The sequence below is a fragment of the Notolepis coatsorum genome, assembly GCF_963971535.1.
Source record: "Notolepis coatsorum genome assembly, chromosome: 4".
Taxonomy (NCBI): Eukaryota; Metazoa; Chordata; class Actinopteri; order Aulopiformes; family Paralepididae; genus Notolepis; species Notolepis coatsorum.
The window spans coordinates 43,106,025-43,131,190 of record NC_140168.1 but is presented as its reverse complement, the minus strand read 5'-3'; the positions used below and the strand labels follow the sequence as shown (position 1 = coordinate 43,131,190).

At 44.2% G+C, this 25,166-nt stretch overlaps 2 protein-coding genes across 7 annotated transcripts; both read left to right on the top strand.

The window, feature by feature from the left end:
• Window positions 1–9,888: 9,888 nt before the first annotated feature.
• atp5if1a (ATP synthase inhibitory factor subunit 1a) lies at window positions 9,889–12,125 on the top strand. 2 transcript variants are annotated; one of them, XM_084313527.1, is made up of 4 exons: window positions 9,889–10,014; window positions 10,533–10,624; window positions 10,850–10,909; window positions 11,792–12,125. In XM_084313527.1, the coding sequence occupies exons 1-4, from the start codon at window positions 9,943–9,945 to the stop codon at window positions 11,931–11,933; spliced, it is 366 nt and encodes a 121-aa protein (XP_084169653.1). In that variant the 5' UTR covers window positions 9,889–9,942; the 3' UTR covers window positions 11,934–12,125. The 2 variants fall into 2 exon arrangements, with proteins under 2 accessions (XP_084169653.1, XP_084169654.1); XM_084313528.1 differs by lacking the exon at window positions 10,850–10,909.
• A 378-nt stretch (window positions 12,126–12,503) lies between these two features.
• LOC311227451 (heterogeneous nuclear ribonucleoprotein R-like) lies at window positions 12,504–24,796 on the top strand. Of its 5 annotated transcripts, none has more exons than XM_084313105.1 (14): window positions 12,504–12,645; window positions 13,942–14,171; window positions 14,259–14,377; window positions 14,494–14,601; window positions 16,004–16,117; window positions 16,266–16,442; window positions 16,876–17,011; window positions 17,905–18,110; window positions 18,246–18,395; window positions 18,502–18,623; window positions 20,764–21,308; window positions 22,977–23,022; window positions 24,164–24,364; window positions 24,575–24,796. In XM_084313105.1, the coding sequence occupies exons 2-13, from the start codon at window positions 13,946–13,948 to the stop codon at window positions 24,231–24,233; spliced, it is 2,019 nt and encodes a 672-aa protein (XP_084169231.1). In that variant the 5' UTR covers window positions 12,504–12,645; window positions 13,942–13,945; the 3' UTR covers window positions 24,234–24,364; window positions 24,575–24,796. The 5 variants fall into 5 exon arrangements, with proteins under 5 accessions (XP_084169231.1, XP_084169234.1, XP_084169235.1 ...); XM_084313108.1 differs by having other exon boundaries at window positions 22,977–23,031; XM_084313109.1 differs by lacking the exon at window positions 24,164–24,364 and having other exon boundaries at window positions 22,977–23,031.
• Window positions 24,797–25,166: the final 370 nt, after the last annotated feature.

Here is a 25,166-nt window from a genome sequence, read left to right as displayed (position 1 = left end):
AGCTCTCACTTTTTTTCTCATTCTAGTGACTAGTGACACAACTGTCGGGTCTAGCTCGTATACTGCGTTGGACCACTAGCCTTAAACTAAATGTATCAGCAATAGTAGTAATCATGGATTATCGTCATAGTTCTTGTAATCTTCAATCAAGTCAACTGTAAATAATGCTTGAGACGTTATCTATAGCTAATGCTTGCATCACCATGGAGGTCTAAGGTAAATGTGTATCTCATGAACGTACTTTTCCACTGCATATTGTAACCCTCTCTGTCTGCTTCTAGATGAAATATTTGTGTTATCTTTAAAAAACAGGTCTATTTCCTGCTGTGGTAAATCTCCCGCGGCCTAGCCCCTTTCGTGACTGTGAAGCAAGGCTTGCATCACAGTCAGGAAAGGGGCTGCCTGTGGCCATCGTCAACGAGAGTCATTCACGGTCGTCTTTGTTTGTCCGAGTTTTCAAAGGGGGCGTGGTTTACGACAGGTCTATTGCCTCATGGGTCGGCAGGTGTGTGGGCTTGATTGCACCTGATGCAGTGCAGCTGTGCCTATGGCCATGTGGAGTCTATTTAAGTTTGGAGATCGCAGTGTCAACTGCTTTTTCATTTCCTAGTGTTTGCAGTCCTTTTGGTCACGCTCATTATATTGAAGTGTAGTCTGATCTCTGATTCAGAATTGAGCTTTATGGTAGTCATTCTTATTTTAGGCTACTCACGTGATTCTACACATAAACTCCCATAGTGGTTTATTGTTTTACTTTTTCCAATATAAACTCCTTTATTAGGAGGTGTCCTTGTGGCTTATTTACTTTTATACTATACCTCTTTATTGAGAGTAGTCCTGTTTTTTGGGACTTGATTTATTTTCTTAATTACTCACTTTGAGATTTCCACCTGTAAAGGTTGTTTTCTGTTTAATTTTCCCCCTCTCCTAAAATATCTGCGTAAGCAGTCTAGTGGTTGTCCGTTTCACGGATAACTTTAAGAGTCCGTTATCTGCTCATGACCCACACACACACACACACACAGCCCTCACAGAATGAAAAAGCCATGACTGGGTCAGCAGATAACACAGGTCTTGAACAAGCACTAGCTGCGCAGCGTCAAGGATTGCTTTCACATGAGGAAGCTATCGTACAATTACAACAACAACAAGCTCTCATGGTGCAACAGCATGGGGAGATGTATGAAGGATTGCGCAAGATGGATAGTTCCATGCGTGATTTGGCTGACCAATGCACAATTACCTCCCCCTCACCAGAGCCCACCTAATGTCTCTCAAGCACTACTCACAGGCCCCCGGTCATTACCTTGTGAGGCTAAAGTCCAGCTCCCCTCACGCTTTAATGGGGAGTCAGGTAAATGCCGTGGTTTTCTGGCACAATGCCAAATAGTGTACTGAGCCCAGCCATCTCGTTTTCAGTCTGAGGATTCACGTGTTGCCCTAATTCTATCCCTGTTGGAGGGACCTGCCCGCGATTGGGCTGTTCCACTCATACGGGCTCAGGCTCCAGTTTTAAACGACTCACAGGGACTCATGAATGAGATGGAGATAGTTTTTGATCATGAACTCTACGATAAAGAGGTCGCCATGAAGCTGACGCGCATGCGCCAGGGCGCCAGTAGTGTAGCTGAGTTTTCCATCGCTTTCAGGACACTGGCTGGGGCTACAGACTGAAAGAAACTATGATGTTGGGGACAGGGAGCTGTTGGCGGTCAAGTTGGCATTGGAGGAGTGGCGCCATTGGCTAGAGGGAGCTGAACACCCATTCACAGTCTGGACAGACCATAAAAATTTGGAATATATCCAGGGTGCTCAGAGGAGAAACTCGCGACAGGCTCGCTGGTCACTGTTTTTCTCTCGGTTTAATTTCCTCCTGACGTACCGTCCCGGGTCTAAAAATATCAAGCCGGATGCTCTTTCCCGGTTATATGATGGATCAGAAGAGGACCGTCCTCCTGAGCCCATTGTTCCTGCAGGACAGATCCTAGCTCCTGTAACATGGAGCATTGACTCTGCTGTGCGGAGGGCACAACGTTTGGAACCAGATCCGGGTGGGGTGCCCCCGGGTCGGTTATTTGTACCAAACAGCATTCGTTCTCGGGTGTTGACATGGGGCCACTCCTCTCGGCTGACAGGACATCCCGGAGTGCACAGAACTCGTGACTTCTTGGCCAGAAGGTTCTGGTGGCCTGGTATGATGAAGGACATTCGGGAATTTGTGGCAGCCTGCCCCGTTTGTGCACGGAACAAAGTTTCTCAACAGTCACCACCAGGGCTGCTTCATCCTTTGCCCATTCCTAGTCGTCCGTGGAGCCACATCGCCATGGATTTTGTGACTGGTCTGCCTCCTTCTGATGGTCACAGCGTCATCATGGTGGTGGTCATAGGCGCCCACTTAACGGAGCAGACGATGCACGTGCTCCAGGACTATTGAACTTGGGGGAGCAAGCTTGTCTCTTTGCTCCCTCACTTTTTGATCATATCATATGATATAAATATCCCCCCCAAATATATAAATCTTATCGAACCATAACTACGTAATTTCAATCAAATTAATAATACGCAATGACACTTAATAGCAAGTTTTTAAGTTTCCAAAGATTGTGTGACCCCCCACTTTAATGGTTTGATCCAGTGCCCACGGGCCACGGTTCGTCGGCATGACGTATACAACATGTTGTGGGAGGCGGCTTTTTCGAAAGCCCTTGAAAAATTCAGGCTGGATATTGGATAACATTGTGACTCGTGAGGATTATTCTTCGGCGTTTACATCAAAATGGAGCAAATCATCACGTAAGTCGAACACTGTGACTGTATACTAAATGCGCAAACAGATTGAAACTGAATATTTCTCGTATGGTGAGCCTCGCCGCTGCACCGAGTGAATCCAGAGATACAGGATGGTGCGCAGGCGCTGTGATCACCCAACGGCGGAAATAATGCCGCTTTGAGCAGTTTATAAAAAAATATTAAAAATATTTATTAGCAACGCCGAGCTTTCAAACCATCCCGTATCTCTGTGCGAACCCCTCGTGCAACTGTGAGCACCTTTGTAATGTCTCTGTGATACTTGTATAACGAACGGTTCGGCCAGAACCAGTCCTTCATGGTAAATCTAGGTTGGTTTCCCATTGAGGAGCAAGTGACTGTGGATTCACTCGGTGCAGCACAGTCACGAAAGGGGACCCTGATGTAAACAAGACAAACGTCTTTCTCTGGTCTGCATCCCCTTAACAATTGTGTGTATTGAGCCGTACTGTATTGTACCCATTCTGCAATCTGTTAAATAAAGTTTTCATTCATTCAGCCGCGGCGCTCACTGGGGCTATTGATAGCGTCAATTAGTTGTTGTTGTTGTTGTTGGTGCTGCGGATGTGAACGGGGCTGGAGGGGCTTTGGGAGGATGGGAAAGTTATTATTATTATTATTATAATAGTAATTGGCTATCATACGTGCCTAGCTAGCGTTAGCTAAAAGAGCCCTCGCAGTGAAGTTATTATTATTATAGCTATCATACTGCAATATAAACTGAGTTTTATAGTGAAAAGAGCAGTTTTATTTAAGTCAAGATTGAAGGCTCTATATTGCAGGAAATTGCACATACAGGTGTTCATTAAATGTAAAAAAATCTGCCACCCCTTGCAAAAAAAAAAAAAAAATGTAAAAAAATGTAAAAAAAAAAAAAAAGAATAAAAAAAAAACTTGCACCCCCACTTTCAACTATAACTAGGCGGCCATGGCTGGTGGTGGATAGGTTCTCCAAAGCAGCTCACTTCATTCCGCTGGTCAAGCTGCCATCTGCTCAGGAGACCGCTCAACTGGTGGTTGACCATGTCTTCCGAATTCATGGCATCTGCCAGGACGTGGTGTCGGACCGTGGACCCCAGTTTACTGCTCGGTTTTGGAAGGCATTCTGTGCTATACTGGGTGCGACGGTTAGCCTGTCATCAGGGTTCCACCCGGAGAGCAATAGGCAAACAGAGCGCACCAACCAGTCTATGGAGAGTACGCTTCGCTGCTTGGCCTCCTCCAATCCGACTACTTGGAGTCATCAACTGGCATGGGCAGAATATGCACATAATTCATTGTGCAATGCATCCACTGGTCTCTCCCCATTTGAGGTTCAGTTTGGGTATCAGCCTCCACTGTTTCCTGAACAGGAGAGGTACGTGGGGGTGCCATCTGCCGAGGCGTTTATCCGTCGGTCTCGGGCAACATGGAAGAGGGTGCGTTCGGCTCTTGTGCGTGCTGCAGCCCGGCACAAGCGGTCGGCGGATGTACACCGTCGCCCTGCGCCTTCCTACCATGTGGGCCAACAGGTGTGGCTTTCCACACGCGACCTTCCATTACGGGTGGAGTCGCGCAAACTCGCTCCCCGTTTTGTGGGCCCTTTCACTATTGTTCGCAAGATAAACCCAGTCACGATGCGTCTTCGGTTACCCTCGTCGATGAGGGTACACCCTACATTTCACGTATCCCGCCTTAAGCCGGTTCAGAGGAGCAGGTTGGTTCCTGCAGAGAGACCTCCACCTCCCCCTCGCTTCGTTGATGGCCAACCTGTGTATACTGTATGGCGTATCCTGTCCAGTAGGCAGGTTGGTAGGGGTATACAGTACCTGGTGGACTGGCAGGGTTATGGGCCGGAGGAGCGCACGTGGGGTCCGGCCAGGGACATCTTGGACCCTGAGCTTGTTCAGGAGTTTCGGAGACGTGTCTCAGAGGGTCCGTCTGGAGCTGCCCCCTGGAGGGGGGGTCCTGTCATGGTTTTTGCCTTATTTCACATTTCTGTGAGGGACAGCTGTCTATTTTTGCTTTATTTCACCTCTCTGTGAGGGATAGCTGTCAATCCCTGTTCCCTGTGGTTAATTGCCTCATGGGTCGGCAGGTGTGTGGGCTTGATTGCACCTGATGCAGTGCAGCTGTGCCTATGGCCATGTGGAGTCTATTTAAGTTTGGAGATCGCATTGTCAACTGCTTTTTCATTTCCTGGTGTTGGCTGTCCTTTTGGTCACGCTCATTATATTGAAGTGTAGTCTGATCTCTGATTCAGAATTGAGCTTTATGGTAGTCATTCTTATTTTAGGCTACTCACGTGATTCTACACATAAACTCCCTTAGTGGAGGTTTATTGTTTTACTTTTTCCAATATAAACTCCTTTATTATGAGGTGTCCTTGTGGCTTATTTACTTTTATACTATACCTCTTTATTGAGAGTAGTCCTGTTTTTTGGGACTTGATTTATTTTCTTAATTACTCACTTTGAGATTTCCACCTGTAAAGGTTGTTTTCTGTTGTTTAATTTTCCCCCTCTCCTAAAATATCTGCATAAGCAGTCTAGTGGTTGTCTGTTTCACGGATAACTTTAAGAGTCCGTTATCTGCTCATGACCCACACACACACACACACACACACACACACACAGCCCTCACAGAATTAAAGTTAGACACATTGAATTATTGTTAGACATATTCAGGTGTCTACATTTATATATATATATATACATATTTATATTTACTGCATATATATATATCTGTCTGAATATACCTGCATATAACCTGTAACTGAGGGGTACAATTCCCTGACTGTATTGATAAGTATGGTATCATTAAACCACTACCGCTTGTACTTTAACTTCTGGCCATCCAGTACATGATATAGATATGATGAACACTTTCCCACCTGATGAAACGAAGTCCACACAAATGTATAAATCGAATATTTTATATAGCAAAGGGTATATACAACATTCACTTAATGACATTTATGATTTGAAATGCACTTGTAAGGCAAATGAGTATTCGTAGGTAAATCAACATTGAATGTCCAATCTCTGGTTACGCAGGGAGCAAGTATACAACCTGGTTCTTTAGGGAACTATAGCGATGGTACTTAAATGATTATAGCTGGATACACTAAAGGGGGGTCCCGCTGGTTGTAAGTCAGTAGGGGGGGGGGGGTTAGGAGAGCCGCTGGCGGTATCCCATCTGGCCGACGATTTCTTGGGAGAATTCAGAGTGCTGAACACGGTGCCCACAGAACCTCGGTCCGCAGATGAATACAGCTGGGCCCTCTGGTGGACGGTAGCTGCCGGTCCACAACGAAGAGACGTGAGGCGACCTCACTCGGGTAGAGCGCCGTCTCACCTGGACTCCTCTCGGGGGGGTAGTTCCAACACTCAGCAGTGTTGGCCGTTATCCATGGCATAATCAAAGCACCCAAAGCACGTAGATAATCCAAGCCGTGGAGGGCTCGCCGTCGTCCGGGTGAAGTAATCCAATGTACAGGTCCACTCGTCCTGGCCCGGAGCTCCTCGGATGCAAGCACCACACGTGGTCTGCCCAGCCTGGTTAAGACTCCAGATAACGTCAGGAACGATGGGGGTACTGCTCACTTTATAACTCTAACCGAACGATGCACCATACATAATAGACTATTATTAACTTAATAGAAATACGTCCCACTCGACGGTATAGTGCCAAACTATGACAATTCAACTATTAATCCACACAATGTCTCAATGCCTATTCTGAGGCCAAGTAGGCCATACTACACCACACGTGCGTCGTGGGTGAGGCTTCACGTCTGTTACTAGGTTGGAGGGTAAAGGACTAATGGACTAAAAGAAAGTTCTACTTTACTTGCGCCATATATATATGCGCTGTGAACAAATAGTACCATTCGTATTTCGCCAGACGTATTCCTACGCGGAACCGGGCTTGTAACGACATGTTCGTCGGCACGATTGAACTTGAACCAAGGGGCTTGGCTGCTGGCGCCAGGTTCTCGTCCAATGGTAGAATGAAACTATTATGGGCTGTTAGTAGACTAAAGGGATATTCAGTGTATATGTACAAGGAATATACAAGGGATATCAAACAATATACAAATACTATTAAATATATATCCATAAATAAATATATATATTCGGTTTAATCTGATCCTTCACAACATAACCCATATACAGAAACTCTGTATGACAGTATGTACAATAATGCTGTATATACAGCATATATATATATATATATATATATTTATACTTACATATCTGTCTGTACATACCTACATATAATCCTTTTTACATATCTGTAGATACTATATATATTATCTGTACATATCCAGTACTACTATTACTAGTTACGCTGCTGGCCAGTACGACTGGTACCATAGTAAAATAATGTGAATCCCTACCCTCCTTCAAAACTGCTCTCAAAGAGCACCTACGGGAGGCTGCAATTCGAAACTGGCCCCAGTAAATGTCCAAACCCCCCACCCCCCTCCAATGTACAGTTTCTTCCCCCTCCAATGTATATATTTTCTTTTAGGATCTCTGTCTCTTAAACAGTACTGTATATTTGTATATCTTGTCATAAATGTCTGTAACAGTACTGTATATCTGTATGTCATGTGTCATAAATGTCATGATGAATTGAAAATGGGGCACCCTGATGTAAACAAGACGAAAGTCTTTCTCTGGTCTGCATCCCCTTAACAATTGTGTGTATTGAGCCGTACTGTATTGTACCCATTCTGCAATCTGTTAATAAAGTTTTCAATCAATCAATCAATAGTGTCTTATATACCTGTATCTAAATAATAATACTACAACTCCGTAAATACATCTGATTAGCACTATTACTCAGTAATACTAATTTATATATTTTATATCGAGTTTAATCATCTATACATTGTATATTACTACTGCACTTTACTATTACATTTGCACTCTCGTTGGATTATTTTCGTTGGACTGTACTTGTGCTGTATAATGACAATACATTTGAATCTAATCTAAAAAGCCTTCTTCTTGTTCGATCAGTTATGCAACAGTGACTCAGGAGGTAAAGCAGTCGTCTGGTAATCCGGAGGTTCCCAGTTCGATTCACGCTCCTCCCGGGCAGTGTGTCGAAGTGTCCTGACTCCTTGAGCAAGACCCTTAACCCCTAATTTCTCCCAATGAGCAGGTTGGCACCTTGCATGGTTGCCTCTGCCGTCGGTGTGTGAATGTGTGAGTGAATGGGTAAAATGTGAGGAACAAATCTCGGAATCCTCTGTTGTAGTATAATGTGCTAGCAGTATCAATGCCATCATTGGCTACACACAGCACTTTGCAAGCACTTACCAAAGGTGCCAACCATTCTAATGTTGGCTTTTGAGTAATTGGACAATGGATCTGGAGAAGAGAAACAGCCTAACCTTTCTTATCTAGAAGTCAAGTTGATTTGAATGATTTAGAATAGGGCTGCCCAAAGATGGCCCACAGTCCAAATTCTTCCTTTTGACCCTCTAAACAGGGGTGTCAAACTCAATTACCAAGGGAGACAACGTTTAAAAATATATATATAGATGATTTTGCGGGCCGGACACATAATACCTAAAAAAGGTGCATTTTCCTGAGGTCACTACAGTGTTAATTGGTCATTTTGTTGATCTATTCAGTTTCCGGCTCAATATGTTGTTGTAAATGTACTTCTGTTCATCTTCCTCCAACGGTCCATGAGGTTGCAGGGTTGGTGCATTTATATTCAATAGAAACACAATGCAGGTGCAGATACATCACCGACGATGATGAGGCGGAGTACAGAGCCCTGGTGGAGAGCTTTGTGGGGTGGAGCGACAGCAACCACCTCCAACTCAACACCAGTAACACCAAGGAGCTGGTGGTGGACTTCCGGAGGGGCAAGAAGAGGCCCCTCCCGATTCCCATCACCATCCGAGGGGTGGAGGTGGAGGTGGTGGACTGATACTGTGAATAATGTATATTTCAGTGGATACTGTGATACTGTGAATAATGTAAATTTCAGTAGATAGTAAATTATAACACTACCTTATGCATACTGCACCTTATGACACTGTGAATACTGTGAATATATTTTTCAGTTAGTTAGATAGTAAATTATATTGACCTATTTGTTTACACTGCTTGTGTTGTTTTTACTACCTGTACTCCCCCCCCCCCCCCCCTTCCCCCATGCTGCTATGATGCCTGAATTTCCCCAAGGGGATCAATAAAGGAATATCTTATCTTGTCTTATCTTACAACGCTCTGTGTGTTTGCTTGAAAAGTCTGAGGTCCGAGGTGCGCTTCATTGCCGTCACAGGCCAGATGAATTGCGCCTTGGAGAGGCAGCGGGCCAAAATGATTTGATTTGGGCCCGGATGAAAATGCCAGGCAGGCCGGATTTGGCCGACGGGCCTTGAGTTTGACATTATGTGTGCTCTAAAGGGATTTCAGAGACTGATATTCAGTCTATTTAGATGAATTGTGATTGTATTCCAGAGATTTTGAGACAACTTGCGTATTACTAGACATTAACAAAATAAATGGTATATTAAAAAGCGAATGGATACTTATTAGATAATAATCAGTGTTGAACTCCCGTGCCTATTATACGGTTCAGCCCTTGGCACTCCATGTCAAAAGATTTAGAACAACGACTACAGGAATGTGTGATCAGCCGCAAGCTATTTGACAGGAAAGCATCAATTCCTCCCCTCCCTTGTTGTCTCATTATGTGAGTTAACCCTATAGTATTCTAACAGCCCAATCGTCTATCATCCCATCTTCTAATTCAAGCAATAGATCCAGAGGTCAGCACTCCTTAGCAGATAAATCCTTTTTCTTTATTTTTTCTGAAATAGCTCACAAACTGCACTAATCGGTCCATTATTAGAATCAAATAGGCCTACTACAGACAGTATACAATATAATAATATATCATTAGGGCACAAATATCTTGTGCTTTATTAGAAACACAAGAACAATATCCCACACCCACTACAACAAAGGTCATATTGGATATTACTGCCGATTGCAGCCAGGTGGCAGTAAAGAGTCGTCCAAAAAGTGATGGCTTTTTATCCACGCCCAGGGCGTGAATCTATGCATACCGTTATTTCCGCGTTTAAGTTCAGCAGATGTATTCCTGTTGCTGTACTTGATAATGGCAATGTTTCTTACTAGATTAAACTTTAGGGGCTTCATTGCCACCCAGTTCAGAATGGGATCTGACCAGGTAAATGTGTGGCGAGTCATGATGACAGATCATGTGCTTTGTGTCCAATAATGTTAACGGTCGACAAACGACAGTGATGCTAGCTAACTTCAGGTCGACTGTTGGGACTTGGGGCAAGATTGTAAACAAGCTGTGAGTGTACTTAACTCTTGCTACAGGACCTTTTACATTTGTATGCAACAAATGAAACATGCATTGTGTACTAGCCATGCACTGCAGCATTATTATGTGTATTCTCAGTCAATACACATAATGAGCTGTATGTCGTATGTCATATTATGTTATGATGAATTGAAAATGGGGGACCCTGATGTATACAAGACGAAAGTCTTTCTCTGGTCTGCAACCCTTAACAATTGTGTGTATTGAGCTGTACTGTATTGTACCCATTCTGCAATCTGTTAATAAAGTGTTCAATCAATCAATCAAACCCATTCTGCAATCTGTTAATAAAGTTTTCAATCAATCAATCAACAGTGCACACATGCAATCAGTATGGTCGGATCTCTCTGTTGTAGCTTGGTGAGCTGGGGAAAGGAGGAGGCTCGGTGAGGGAGGCCGGGGGAGCCTTTGGAAAGAGGCAAGCAGCAGAGGAGGAACGATACTTCAGGTGAGATGCATCCTCTCACACAGCGCGCACCCCTGCAAGCTGCAAGGCCTCCTGTATACACCATGTGACACCAAGTAACGCTGTGCGGGCCGGGGCTCCACTCCACTGGTCAAATTACTTACTTGTGAGTAGTACGTCCGTTGATAAAGAAAAGCAATGTCCACAGCCGCTCCAGTGTATAGTAAAGATATTCAAATGGTTTATTTGCAAAGTCTTTCTTTACAGAAGTGGTCCTAAATCTACTTTCCTAAATATTCCTGTCAATACTACACATACTACTACAAGGTAAGAAAACTGTATTTTCCCAGTCTCCAATTCACCACCGACTCCACACAGGAAAATTCCTTCGTAGTGTGCCAGCCGTAAATCTACTTGCTGGCTTCTGGCTTCAGTTCATTATTGAGTCTATCCTTTCGGTCCCGTCCAGTCTGGTCGAAGATGCAACTGCCGTTCTGAGGAAACGCCCGCTTATATAGACCCAAAGGTTCTAGAATGTTCGGTTATGACCTCATACGGTGACATCACGAAGGTTCCATAAGCTTCTATCATGACGCCATACGGTGGTTCCAGAATGTTTTACGTTCTAGCATGTTTTATGTTCCAGAAAGATCTATTATGACATCACCACAACGGTCTAGAAGTTTCTAGGTTCCAGAATGCCCTATTATGACAAATACGACGGTTCAATGACTTTATCTAAATCCAATCAATATTAAACATTCATATAATACAATAACCGAAATATATATAGCTTTGGCTCTTACAAACGCCTTCTGTGAGTCTTGGACAGTTTCTACGTCAAATGTATATACTCTCTTTTCTAGACTCTTTTTGTAACACAAACAATACTGTATTTGCAAATCTGGTATGTCATAAATGTATAGATGTAGCAGTACTGTCTATCTGTATGTCTTGTATGTCATATATGATGAATTGAAAATGGGGGACCCTGATGTAAACAAGACGAAAGTCTTTCTCTGGTCTGCATCCCCTTAACAATTGTATGTATTGAGCTGTATTGTATTGTACCCATTCTGCAATCTGTTAATAAAGTTTTCAATCAATCAATCAATGGAAGGGAAAACGTTGCTATCATAGAACCTGGCCCTCCACCATCCAATGTGTGTCAGTCTGGAAAATATGACATGTCTCTCTTTTCAATACTAGGCAAAAGGAGAAGGAACAGATGGCAGCCCTGAGGAAGCACCACGAAGAGGAGATCGACCACCACAAAAAAGAGATGGAGCGTCTACAGCGGGAGATTGACCGCCATAAGGGGAAAATCAGGAAGCTCAAACATGATGACTAAAGGACCAGACCAGAGTCATTCTTCATGACTACAGTCTACCTACCGACACACCCATGTTGCCAAATCAACGCTTATTGCATGAAGATATTTAATTAACATAATATTCTTATGCTGGCAGGTGCTGTATGGTATTTTATAAACTAGTCATACTATATTTATTAATGATGAAGTATGAATAAAGCATTTTCCAGTAACATATATATTGGTATCTTTTTCTCCCACATACATGGGGTGTGTCGTTGTTTACATATTCAGAAGAGCTTATCTGTTATCAACGATAAAACTGGGAACGAGGTTACGTCTCTGTAAACTAAAACTACCAGTTATTGGGTTGAAGTCACGTCAGTCAAACTGTAAAGACTTCCGATTGGCTATTTGTAGATGGCGCGCTCGATTTACAAAACTCGTACCGCCCGGTGCTATAGTCTGGCGCTGGCCGCCCAGTTTGAACAACATCCTCACAAGGGGGTCAAATCACGCCCACCCATCGTCCCGCCTAAACGAACATACCCTGCTTGTAGTTCCTCCTCCTCGTCGCCTAGCGGTGGGCGGCGTGTTGTTCGACCGACGACGCGACCGACCGTCTGGAAACCGCGTCTCGTGGATAGACGACCTAAACATATTATTCATATTTAGCCGTTTTGAAAAAACATTACACGTTCATTGTTAGCCGATATAATTCACGCCACTGTTACTGTCCCGGAATAGATAGGTAAGCCGGTGCTAACTGTGTGTTTGCGCCTCGTATGGCGCGTGTTTATTTGAATTGTGAACGGTGTCTTTCTGCACGACGAGGCCTTCACTCACATCGACGCGCGGGCTAACGTTAGCAGCACAATATAGTATACGCGAATGAATTTCTTGTGACCCATTTGACAATACTGCTATATCACTGGTAGTAGTACACTATACCTGCTTCAATGTAATGTTCTCATTAATGCAACCCAGACTCCCCCTGTTACCGTTCCGAGTTAGGTTGGTAAGCGAGTTAGCGAACACAAGCTAGCTAGCTACATGCATGTGAAGGAAGGGGGCGGGACGGGGGCTTTCTGCAGCTCGTCTGGGAGCGACTGCGAGACATGATGCCAGACAGCCACACATACTGTGCAATATACATACTTGCGATAAGTACTTGAGATGCAATAACGTATTTAATATATCGTTGGTGTGTGTCAGTTTGGTTCCAATTAAACCTTGACGCCAGTTGTGAAAGTAGGGTCAATGTTGGGTCATGGTTTATTCTAGTAGATTCTAGTATGATGATGGGTGAAGATATCTTATAGGCCAGAAAACAAACGCTCGCCAATTGGGCCCGACGTAATATTAATTGGTTATTAATGTGTTGGCTTTGTTTGTTATGACACTTGGTCGTGCCGATGGCGCTAAATTACACGAGTTGATCGTTTGTAAAGTGCAATGACTATCATCTTTTCCTCAAACCGAGCAACGCAGTCCGACACGTGATTGCATTTTCAAGTTGACCTGCCAATGTTTCCCTAATTGAAGGTACCTGCTGGTAAACACGTTGTGCACGGCAAGTCACCTGCACTATGCAATCACGTCGGATTGCGTAGCTCAATTTGAGGAAAGGTCATATGCAAACAGTGCTGGGATTATAAACATTTCACTTTACAAACGATCGGCTGAATATATTGCAAGTGTAATAACAAAGTAATTACACGTCTTTAGACTCTTTACATTACTTCCTTTGTGCCAAATTGGTGAGTATTTGTTTTCCGGCCTATGGTATTTTCACCCAACATCATAACGTAGTCTACCAGCTAGGTTTATCCAATCACAGAAGCCTACATAGGTCATACATTAGAATGGACTGCTTATACATTTTGTCAAAGAACCCCATCATCAATTGTTTAAAAAAAAAAATTATAATAATAAAAGAATTACAGGTATAAGAGTTATACATGTAGACTTTAGATTTACAGTCCTACAATTGTAGTTCACCACTGGGAAACTGTTCTCGAGTATTGTTTTTGTTTGTCTTTGGCAGGAGAATGGATGCTGCTGAGGTGAATGGTGCCTCTGCTCCAGTGAAGGGGGAGGAGGAGGAAGAACCCAAGGAAGAATCCAAGGAAGAACCCAAGGAAGATCCCATGGAAGATCCCATGGAAGAACCAATGGACGTCTCCACCACCACACACACCGAGAACTACCAGACCCTCATCGATGCAGGACTACCCCAGAAAGTAGCCGAAAGCCTGGATAACATTTTTCAGACAGGTGGGGGGTATTGTACTTACTCTGCTTTCACTGTCGGCAGTTGTATTTTAGCATTTTGTGAAAATGACTGAGATTTTCACATGGCAGGCCTGGTGGCATACGCTGACCTGGATGAGAGGGCCATTGACGCGTTGCGGGAGTTCAATGAGGAGGGAGCGATGACTGTGTTGCAGCAGTTCAAAGAGAGCGACCTGTCCCACGTGCAGGTGAGAATTCAAGGCTGAACTCCGATTGCCTGCCTCCTTGGTGATATTTTTCATTTGTGTCGTCTTTACAAAAAAAAACATGTAATGGTGATGCTTTTGAATTATTATATTCTCAGAACAAAAGTGCTTTCCTTTGTGGAGTCATGAAGACCTACAGGCAGAGGGAAAAGCAAGGGAGTAAAGTACAAGAATCCACCAAGGGTCCCGATGAGGTCAAAATAAAGGTAAACAAAAATGTAGAAGTTGCGTTGAAAGCCTGTTGTGAAGCTCCTTGAAATACAGTCCTGTATGAAAGAAACAGTTGGAAATGAACACCAACCAAATGTTATTAAAAGTTGTCTAGCTGATAACTTTCTTGGCAGGCAAAAAAAACAGACTACTTTTTATAACTTAGACTTACTATTATAAAATTATATTTGGTTGAATAATGAAAGTGTCTGGTGAATTTTTTTTAATCCAGGATGAAAAAATGTTTTCCTACTAGGGCTGCACCTGGCAACCTGGTCCCCAAGCAGGAATTCAACCCAGGACCTTCTAGCTGTGAGGCGACAGTGTTAACCACTACACCACTGTGCCGCCTCATTAAATTGATTATGTAAAAGTTAAATAGTAAAACAGTTTATGTTGGTCATAATGACAACGTCTTGTTTTCATCGCCACTTAAAAAAAATCTAAATCATGTGTTTAACAAAAAGAAAATTCTCAACACTGTTTTATATTAACTTAATAAATAAACAAAAAGATAAATCTACTTATGTCGACAAATGTCCAATAGGCCTAACTAAATAACAGATTGTGTGCATAAAATGCTGAAAACAACCAACTGTACAAACAAAGCAACAATAGTATTTTTAATGAGGCTATTATTATTATTATTATTATTATTATTATTATTATTATTATTTTGCAACAAGATAGACTGACTCACATGGTCCCGATTCCAGCATATCAACATGGTTAGACTGGAGCGCATGCAGCCTGGTCTCAATCAGTCCAAAAACACTCGCTCGGATGGTACCGATGCCGCAGGTATACAGAGGTACTGGCGTGCCAGCTTTGCCAGCCTGGGCAATCTCCCCACGTTGACTTTCGGATTTTTATCCAGGGATGGGGAATGCCATATGCCGGCCGGCAAACTTCTAGTTAGCAACACAGCAGTAGTGACTCGCCAGTCCTCTGTGATGTAGTAGCAAGTGACGGTAACGTAGCTTTCGGTCGTCAGGGCAGTCCAGCTGTCCGTCGCCAATGCAACCTTGCAATCACCGGTAATGTTAGCTAGCTGCGCGAGCAACTCCAAACTTTGCGTCGGTGTAGCTCTCCTCGATGTGCAAGGTGGTTGTACGCTGGCTCAAGCAGGTGTATCATTTGCCGAAATCCTTCGCCGGGTTTCCAGATCTTGCTTGGTACACAATGATTAGTTCTTTGGTCTTAGTCACATTGATTTCCAGCCGGCTAATGTTACACTACGATTCAAGAGCCTTAGTGTGGGCCAGGTAGACGGCTTCACCAGAGGGGTCTTTTCGCTGCAAGAGGCCAACTAGGGCTATGTCGTCAGCATACTTGATCAAACTAAAATGTTTATCTTTAATCATAAATTAATTTGTTAAAAAAAACTCCTCTTCTCAGGCTCTGTTGGATCGAACAGGATATACCCTGGACGTTACCACAGGACAGAGGAAGTATGGAGGGCCCCCACCTGACGAAGTCTTCACAGGAGCACAACCTGGGATAGGAACAGAGGTAAATGTGGCCATGGAAATATTACAAAGCATATTTAATTTTTTTGTTTTTAGCTTTCAGTCTTGGCGTCTTATTTACCTTCAGTCGGAACGTCTTCACATCATTTACGGCTGTTCGGCTTTATCACTGTTCCATGTGGCGTCTCCAGGTGTTTGTGGGGAAGATTCCCAGGGACCTGTACGAGGACGAGCTGGTGCCCCTCTTTGAGAAAGCCGGCCCCATCTGGGACCTGAGGTTAATGATGGACCCCCTGTCTGGCCAGAACCGAGGCTACGCCTTCATCACCTTCTGCGGCAAGGACGCTGCGCAAGAGGCAGTGAAACTTGTAAGTCGGAGATTTGTGCGATTGTCACTTGCTCTCGGTAGGAACATAACTAGAGGGGGCGACAGGGGCTCGGGAGGTTTCCGAAGCAGTCGTCTGGTAATCCGGAGGTTTCCGGTTCGATTCCCGGGGCAGCATGTCGAAGTGTCCTTGAGCAAGACACTTAACCCCTAATTGCTCCCGATAAGCAGGTTGTCACCTTGCATGGTTGCCTCCGCCGTTGGTGTGTGAATGTGGGAGTGAATGGGTAAAATGTGAACAAATTATAAAGCGCTTTGGATATTTACCATTACAACGCATCTTTTAACTAAGATCATCTGTGTGTGCCCTAAGATCATCTCTGCCCGTTGGCCTCAAAGTGAAATTTGTTTCTCACGACTCCCGCTTTCTTGCGCAACGATGTTCTGAACTTTTTTTTGTTTTCATTCACTTCCAGTGTGACAACTATGAGATCCGGTCAGGGAAGTATCTGGGAGTCTGCATATCTGTCGCAAACAACCGCCTGTTTGTCGGATCAATTCCAAAGAACAAGACCAGAGAAAGTATATTGGAGGACTTTGGCAAAGTCACAGGTTAGTCTCAGTTGAACTCCTGGCCCTAGTTTCTCCACATTTGGACACAAAAGCCCTTTTATTGGATTTAAAACCACTGAACTGATCTAAACCACACGCTTCCATAAGTCTTAAGCCATGTAGGACAACATGTATGAGTTTGTTGCTGGATAGCCCCCTTTGTGACTGTGATGCACCGAGTGAATACACAGTCCCTTATTCCTCCATAGGAAAATGCCACAATTAACTCTGAAGAACTGGTCCTCCACGAAACGCTTGTTGTAAAAGTATCGCAGAGAAATTTCAAAGGTACTTACAGTTGCACGAGGGTTTCGGACAGAGAAATGCAATGGTTTGAAAGCTCGGCGTTGCTAATAAACATTTAAAATACATTTTATAAACTGGTCAACACAGCTTTATTTCCGGCATCAGGCAGCTAAAGTAGTTTTGAGTGGTGTTGACCAGTTTATAAAAATTATTATTAAAATGTTTATTAGCAACGCCGAGCTATTGTGTTTCTCTGTCCGAAACCGTTGTGCAACTGTGAGTACCTTTTAAATTTCTCTGCGATACTTGTACAACAAGCGTTTCTCGGAGGACCAGTTCTTCAGAGTTAATTACGGGATTTTCCTATGGAGGAATAAGGGACTGTTGGCGTGCATCACAGTCACGAAAGGGGCTAGTTGCTGGACATGTGAGAGAACCTTAGGGTTTGTGATGTTGGCCTGTATCGTTTGCATTATGGGAACAGATGGGGAATAGAACCTCAGGTTTTGTGATGTTCTCTGTATTGTTCTCATAGGGGCTCCAGGAGAATAGCACCTCAGGGTTTGTGATGTTCTCTGTATTGTTCTCAGAGGGGCTCCAGGAGAATAGGACCTCAGTATTTGTGATGTTCTCTGTATTGTTCTCAGAGGGGCTCATGGAGGTGATCCTGTACCACCAGCCGGACGATAAGAAGAAGAACCGCGGCTTCTGTTTCCTGGAGTACGAGGACCACAAGTCTGCAGCACAGGCCCGCCGCCGCCTGATGAGCGGCAAGGTGAAGGTGTGGGGGAACCCGGTCACCGTGGAGTGGGCCGACCCTGTTGCCGAACCAGACCCGGATATCATGGCCAAGGTTAGCGGAGTCTCTCATCTCATCCCCCCTCTCTCTGACTTTTCTGCCAAATGCAATAGCATCTCCATTTCTCTATGATGACCTGAAACCATAAACCAAAATGTCAGTGGCTACAAGTGTGAATTGTGTCCTTAGGTGAAGGTGTTGTTTGTGAGGAAGCTGGCAACACCAGTGACTGAGGAACTTCTGGAGAAGACCTTCTCACAGTTTGGGAAGCTGGAGCGGGTGAAGAAACTGAAGGACTATGCCTTCGTCCACTTTGAGGAGAGGGATGCTGCTGTGAAGGTGGGTTGTTCTTCCTAAAACAGACCCATCCCTGTTTTGTATCGAACAGCCTTTCAAATGATGCACACGATTAATTGTGATCTATGTTTTTGTGTCATCTGCTTAGGCAATGGATGAAATGAACGGGAAGGAGCTGGGGGGGGAGCACATTGAGATTGTCCTGGCGAAGCCCCCAGACAAGAAGAGGAAAGAGCGGGCGGCAGCCCGTCAGAGCACCAGGGATACAGGGTGAGGAGCACTGACCAACAGGTCTTTTTCTTCCATCCCCCAATTTAGTCGCTATGCCAATTCCCTTCCTGGTCGTTGTGCGCATTGCCCTACTGTCGTCGGTCTGGGGAGTGTGTAGAGACTAGGGCTGAGTGTGTAGAGACTAGGGCTGACCCCTATTAGTCGCTTAGTCGACTAATCGGTCGAAAGGAGCCGTAGTCGACTGCCAACCTCTTATTCGAATACAAAAAAAAAGTATTTTTATAAAAGAAAATATTCTTTCCAAAATAAAAGAGGCCTAGAAGCGTGGCTAACGCTAATGGCACGCATACCAGAGGCTAACTGCCTACGAAAACAGGCACAGAAAGAGGATTTCACCCATCTAATGAACACACAGACGACAAATATCAAGATGTATCCATCAGTGAACCAATTGCATGCTTTTGCAGAGGACAAGAAGCCTTCAGTCGACTCTGTAAGAGCCAAAGCGATATATATTTAGGGTATTGTATTATATGAATGTTTAATATTGATTGGATTTAGATAAAGTCATTGAACCGTCGTATCTGTCATAATAGAGCATTCTGGAATCTAGAACCTTCTAGAACGTTGGGGGTGATGTCATAGTAGTACTTGCTAGAATGACGTCATGGAACCTTCGTGATGTCACCGGATGAGGTCATAAACCGAACATTCTAGAACCGTTGGGTTTCTATATAAGCGGGGGTTGAACAGTAGCTTGTGCATTGTGGGCAAACATCCAGATGGGGTGTGTGAATGTTGAGAGACTGAAACTGTCGGGCATGTCTTCCTAAAATGTGAAAGGTATAGGAAAGAGAGGGAAATCTTTTATAAAAGTCTGGTAGAGCTGGGAGTCTCTTCCTTCTCTCTTAAATCATTCTTTGGCATGGATAATGAGAACCACCAGCTGATCACAGAGGCAGTGCTGACATTTCTGCATGCTTCAGAGTTGTACCAGAGGATATAGCGTTAGTGTATGTATTAGTATTGGACAGGCAAGAGGAGCAGAGAAGAAGGAGAAAGTGTGAGTTGAAGAGGCCTAAAGATGGCACACCACTAGTGTAGTATAAGAACTGAGGAGGGAAGAAATACGCCAAGAAAGAAGAAGAAGAAGAAGAGATCATCAAAAGAAGTGCGGAGGGCAGTAATACGCCACGATGCGTCTACACTGCCGGAAATTCAAAAGAAGAAGAAGAAGAAGAAGAAAGGTCCTTTTGCATCTTCGACCAGACTGGATAGGACCGAACAGAGGACTGAAGCCAGAAGCCAACCAGCGGATTTGCGGTTTCCACATTGCGAAGGAATTTCCATGTGTCGAGTCGGCAGTGATTTTGGAGACTGGGAAATTACAGTTTTCTTACCTTGTAGTAGTATGTGTAGTATTGACATGAATATTTAGGAAAGTAGATTTAGGACCACTTCTGTAAAGAAAGACTTTGCAAATAAACCATTTGAATATCTTTACTATACACAGAGCAGCTGTGGACATTGCTTTTCTTTATCAACGGACGTACTACTCACGAGTAAGTAATTTGACCAGTGGAGTGGAGCCCCGGCCCGCACAGACTCCTTCAGACATTAAGCACCCCCCCCACAGCCCAAATGGAAAGATAAAAAATAAATAAAATTTTAAATATATTATATATATATATATATATATATATATTTTTAGCCGACTAACGGCAAATTTTGGCCTATCATAGTCGACCATCCAAATTCTTAGTCGGGGACAGCCCTAGTAGAGACTATCACACGCCTCCTCCGATACATGTGGAGTCGCCAGCCGCTTCTTTTCACCTGACGGCGAGGAGTTTCACTGGGAGAGTGTGCAGAGGTTCACGCTATTTTCCCCCAGATCCCCTCCCTGCTGAACAGGCGCCCGACCGACCAGTAGGAGTCACTGTTTGCAATGACCAGGACTCGTACCCCACGACTTCCCACCCACAAACACTGCCAATTGTGTTCGTAGGGACGACTGACCAAACCTCCGGTGGCGCTGACAGCTGGATTTGAACCTAGAGTCTCTGTGGTGGTAGGCGAGTGCTTAGACCTCTACTCTACCCAGCCGCGCCCAGGTCGTGATGGCATTTAATCCAAAGTAAGAAATGTTGTTAATATGGAGTTGTCGTCATCTCTGCAGGTATAATGATGACTACTACTACTACCCGCCTCCACGCATGCCCCCACCAGGCAGAGGCAGGGGGCGTGGGGGCAGAGGTGGCTACGCCTACCCACCAGATTACTACGGGTACGAGGACTACTACGACGACTACTACGGCGGCTACGACTATCACGACTACCGCGGCGGCTACGAGGACCCCTACTACGGCTACGAAGACATGTACAGCATGAGGTCCCGCGGCAGCCGGCCCAGCAGGGGAGGCCCGCCTCCGCCCAGGTCACGGGGAGCACCGCCGGGGAGAGGCCGCGGGGGCTACGTCCAGAGGGGGCCGCCCAGAGGGGGGCCGCCGGGCGGCAGAGGAGGGCGCGGAGCCCCCTTCCAGCCGCAGAGAGGTCGCGGCCCGCGGGGGCCCAGGGGTAATCGCGGGGGCAACGTCGGTGGGAAGAGGAAGGCAGACGTGTTTAACCAGCCTGACTCCAAGCGCAGACAGACCAACAACCAGCAGAACTGGGGGTCCCAGCCCATCGCCCAGCAGCCCCTGCAGCAAGGGGCCGACTATTCCGGTAACTATGGTTACAGTAATGACACCCTGGAGTTTTCACAGGATTCTTATGGGCAGCAGTGGAAGTAGATGCACCGAAAGGTATTTTGGCAAAGTAAACGACAACACAAAAAAGAGAAAAAAAAGTGATAAGGAGATTGGCTCCAATTTTTGATTGACATTTTACTCTTCATCCCTCGTGAAAAAATATACATTCACAGAAAAAAGGACAGACCCCAGAATTGGCTCAAGTTGATTGGCTGAAATGCATTTTGGCTGAAGAAGTGAGTGTAACCGTTTTTTTTTTGCTGAATCATTTGTTTTACGGTTACATTTGGGACACAAAAACACACAAACACGTTTACTCCTATCTTTTTATTTCTGGTTATTTTAAAGCCAACAATGAACATAAAAAAAAAGAAAAAAAACGGACATTCATTTTCAAAAAGTCTGAGAGGACATTAAATCATAACATTGCCTTGCAGGAAGTTTGTGTCCATGACCCCCTCCCCTTCCCCTTACTTGTATCCCTCTATTTGTGGTTTCTCATAGTTGCTTAGGGCTTGTAAATAAATGCACATGGTTAGAGCTTCATATTATTTTTTTCTTTTTTTTGCAGTGGTGGAGAAAGGAATCCACAGGGTGGGGGGAGTTTTGTAACGTTCAAAGTGTTTGTCTAGAACTTCTAGAAGTAGATACAATTGTGTTTTTTAAAAACTGATACTATTATTCACAACTTCCTATGTTTTCTTTTGAACATGCCCAGTAGAATTTGGTTTGGCTTACCTTAAGAGCCGTAGAAAGTTTGTTCCTCTGATGTTTGTATTTATAACTTTTACGTTTGTTCCGTTTCAATAAAACTCAGTTGAGCATCATTTTCAATTGTCAAGATACGTCAAATTCAATGGTGTCATTCAGTACTTGATTTGATTTCTACCTCAATTTTTCCACATTTGGATGCCGATTTCTTCCCCCCGCCCCCAAGTAAAATCTTTTGCCTCAAAGGATAAACAAACAACGGGACAAGAGAACTAATGGTGTTGATTGGATGATTAAAGTGAGGATTTTTAACCCTTTACTGTCTAGTGCATGCCATATGAAATCAGAGCAACTCTTTTCACTTTCAGAATTCATTTAGTGAACCTCAACAGGAATTCTTAAGAATTGTGACCACTTAAGATACTTTGGAATACCCCATTAACCCCCTCACTACCACACTACAGAAGGTTAACCCTTTACTATCACAGTCTGTAGTGTGATATTAAAGGGGTAACCTGTAGTGTGGTAGTGAAAGGGTTAACCCTTTGTCGTGTGGCAGTGAAGGTTAAATTAAAAAAGAGCGGCTCTATGTGAACACTGAATGGATTTGTACCGACGACCCAAATCACCCCCCGCAAACCAGAAGAGCTTCTGAACAGTCGTTTCTAATTCTAGTCAGAAAAGAAAAAACAACCAACCGCCATTTCCTTTCCTCCTGAAGACAGGATTTGATCGTCCAAAGGGTTAAAATTCCTTGTGCTCATTTCTGTGCTTCTGCTGTAGCAATGGCTCATCTATGACTTGTTTCACCCCATCCCCCCCACCCCCACCCCCTCATAGTAAATAGCTTTGAGCATCTCTTTGCCTCTTAGGTAGCGTAATGTCACTGTGTGTTGTTTTGATGTCTGTCCTTTTATTCCAACCTACCCAGGTGGAGGCACGTTGAGAGCGGCTCGAGTGAGGAACTCACCTGAATGGTACTGAGGGTGAGCTAGCCTTGCAACAGAGTACCGTCTCCTGCTCACCTGCAGTAACGTCTAAATCACTGGAGGAACGCTTGTCATTATACTTATCTCCTTTTTATTCGACTTCGATACCATACCTATGAATCGTAGACATTTCTTATGTATATATTTTTATTGTAATCGGTGGGTATCTGAAATTCTCTGGTTTTAAATTATGTTAATTGAGTTAACTGGTGAGAATACATTTGTATAGGTTTCTGCGTTTGGGGCCATAGATGAACTTATGCAAAGCCAGTTCTTCTGACCAGTTAATGCACAATACTTGGTAGCCGGATGTCTGTCTCATTAGGTTGGATTAAAGGCAGACAGTCAAGGATTTGGTAAGAGCGGTAAAACCCCAAACACCTGTTACTTAAGCACCCCCCACTGTAATCATATCAGCGGTGTCCACTTCACGTTGTCCCCTCTCTCACCACCAGAGGTAGTAATTTGATACAAACTGAGCTAGACCAAGACTCCATTGTTCTGTTTTTCTGATATTTCATTGAGCAGTTCTCGTTTTTGAAGAGGTGTTGACAGTAAAATGGCTTTTAATCTCATCTCGGCTGTTTAATGTCCTAAATTATCCGTATTCCAATGGAATTACTGAATTGAATGTTGTTGATACTGGTTGATATTGGAACAATGGACCTGCCTTGAAACAAATGTCTTTACATTTTTGAGTCCACAAGATGGCAGCAGGCAGCCTACAAGAATGAATTTGGCTTCACACTCCGTCTGAATGCTGATTCTATTGAACTGCATTGATGAAAGCGTTGACTTATCTGAACAGTTTCTCAAATCAGAATTGTGTGTATATGTTGCCTGTTGTCAGACGGTAGGGGACCAGCCCTCCATCCACCTGTGTCAGAGAATACTCGACACGAATGGATCGGCCCTGTTGGTAAGATGTTCATTATCTGAAGTAACTTAATAGAAAACTGATGGATTTATGTTTTCATGGCGTCCTCACTCCCCGAAGGAAGTACTCCTAGGAATTGTTTTAGTGCTCTACTCTACATTAGGCAAAGGTCCAACAAAGGTTCCTACAAGAACTCGGAACATTAGAGAAAGATTTGTTAATGTGTCCTCTCTCTGTGTGGCCTTTCACTAGCTCTCCAAAGCAGGAGGTGACTCTTCCTGAAACGCATCCCGGGACACTGGGGTTTGACATCCCCTCATGACAAACTCCTGGCTAATATAAGGGCTACAACAGGATAATACAACACTTGAGTCCCTGGGTCCTCATAGTTGTACTCGGGGGGCCTCGCGCGCCGCTCGCATCCATGTTTACAGCGTGAAGCCGGAAGAAAGGGTGAGCTAATAATAGATGGTGATTTAGTGGTGCTATATTAATGCCTGAAATGTAGTGGCTAGAAATAATATTTTGCGTGGGACTTGTACATGAAAAAGAAATTCGTTTAGACTTAGTCCCACAGATTTAGATGAATATACATTCATCAAGCAAAACGTTTCCATCTGAACATCCTGTGCTTTGGTTGTAATGTCGTGTGTTCCCCTCTAGCGCCACCCCAGAGAGACTACAGGCTGTGGAAGAAGACAAGAGCTCCGCGCAGACGGCAGCGAGTGTGGTATCCAGAGTGGCTCTACCAATTCCTCAGCTGGCTTCATGGATGACGAGATGCAAAAGGAGGAACCCCCAGAAAAGTGGCAGCGCTGAATGGTTTCCATTGATGTATGAGAGAAATTATTTTGATTTGCGTCTTATCGCTGAATACATGGTCAAAGTAAACTGTTTGTATGTATTGTTTTTGGTTGCTTCATTCTTTACACAAGTACTTTTATATAAATTGTTTGCTTTTGAGTCCTGAATACAAGTCAAGGTGAACATGTCAATGTCGACATTCTATTATTGGTCTTTTTTAAGTAGTTTGCAAACTTATGGAAGTGTGGAAATGAGAACAATGGTTGTCAACATCAACGATGGTTGATGGTAATCCATTTGCTCTGCAGTCATTACAATGTGTATGAAATTACGTTAGAATTCTAGATCACAAGGCGGTCGGATGGCATAGCGGAGATTGCGCTCGTCACCAATGCAAGAGGCTGCGGCCTCGACTCCCGGAGTCAGCATTGCCTGCGGCTTGGGCCGATCG

Bases quoted from the DNA above. Each gene is read 5' to 3' on its own strand.
- atp5if1a (XM_084313527.1), top strand. From the start codon at position 9,943: ATGGCAATGTTTCTTACTAGATTAAACTTTAGGGGCTTCATTGCCACC. The intron at 10,015-10,532 runs GTAAATGTGTGG...TCTCTGTTGTAG, and splicing joins TCAGAATGGGATCTGACCAG to CTTGGTGAGCTGGGGAAAGG. The intron at 10,625-10,849 runs GTGAGATGCATC...CTTTCTTTACAG, and splicing joins GAGGAGGAACGATACTTCAG to AAGTGGTCCTAAATCTACTT.
- LOC311227451 (XM_084313105.1), top strand. From the start codon at position 13,946: ATGGATGCTGCTGAGGTGAATGGTGCCTCTGCTCCAGTGAAGGGGGAG. The intron at 17,012-17,904 runs GTTAGTCTCAGT...TATTGTTCTCAG, and splicing joins GGACTTTGGCAAAGTCACAG to AGGGGCTCATGGAGGTGATC. The intron at 18,111-18,245 runs GTTAGCGGAGTC...TTGTGTCCTTAG, and splicing joins ACCCGGATATCATGGCCAAG to GTGAAGGTGTTGTTTGTGAG.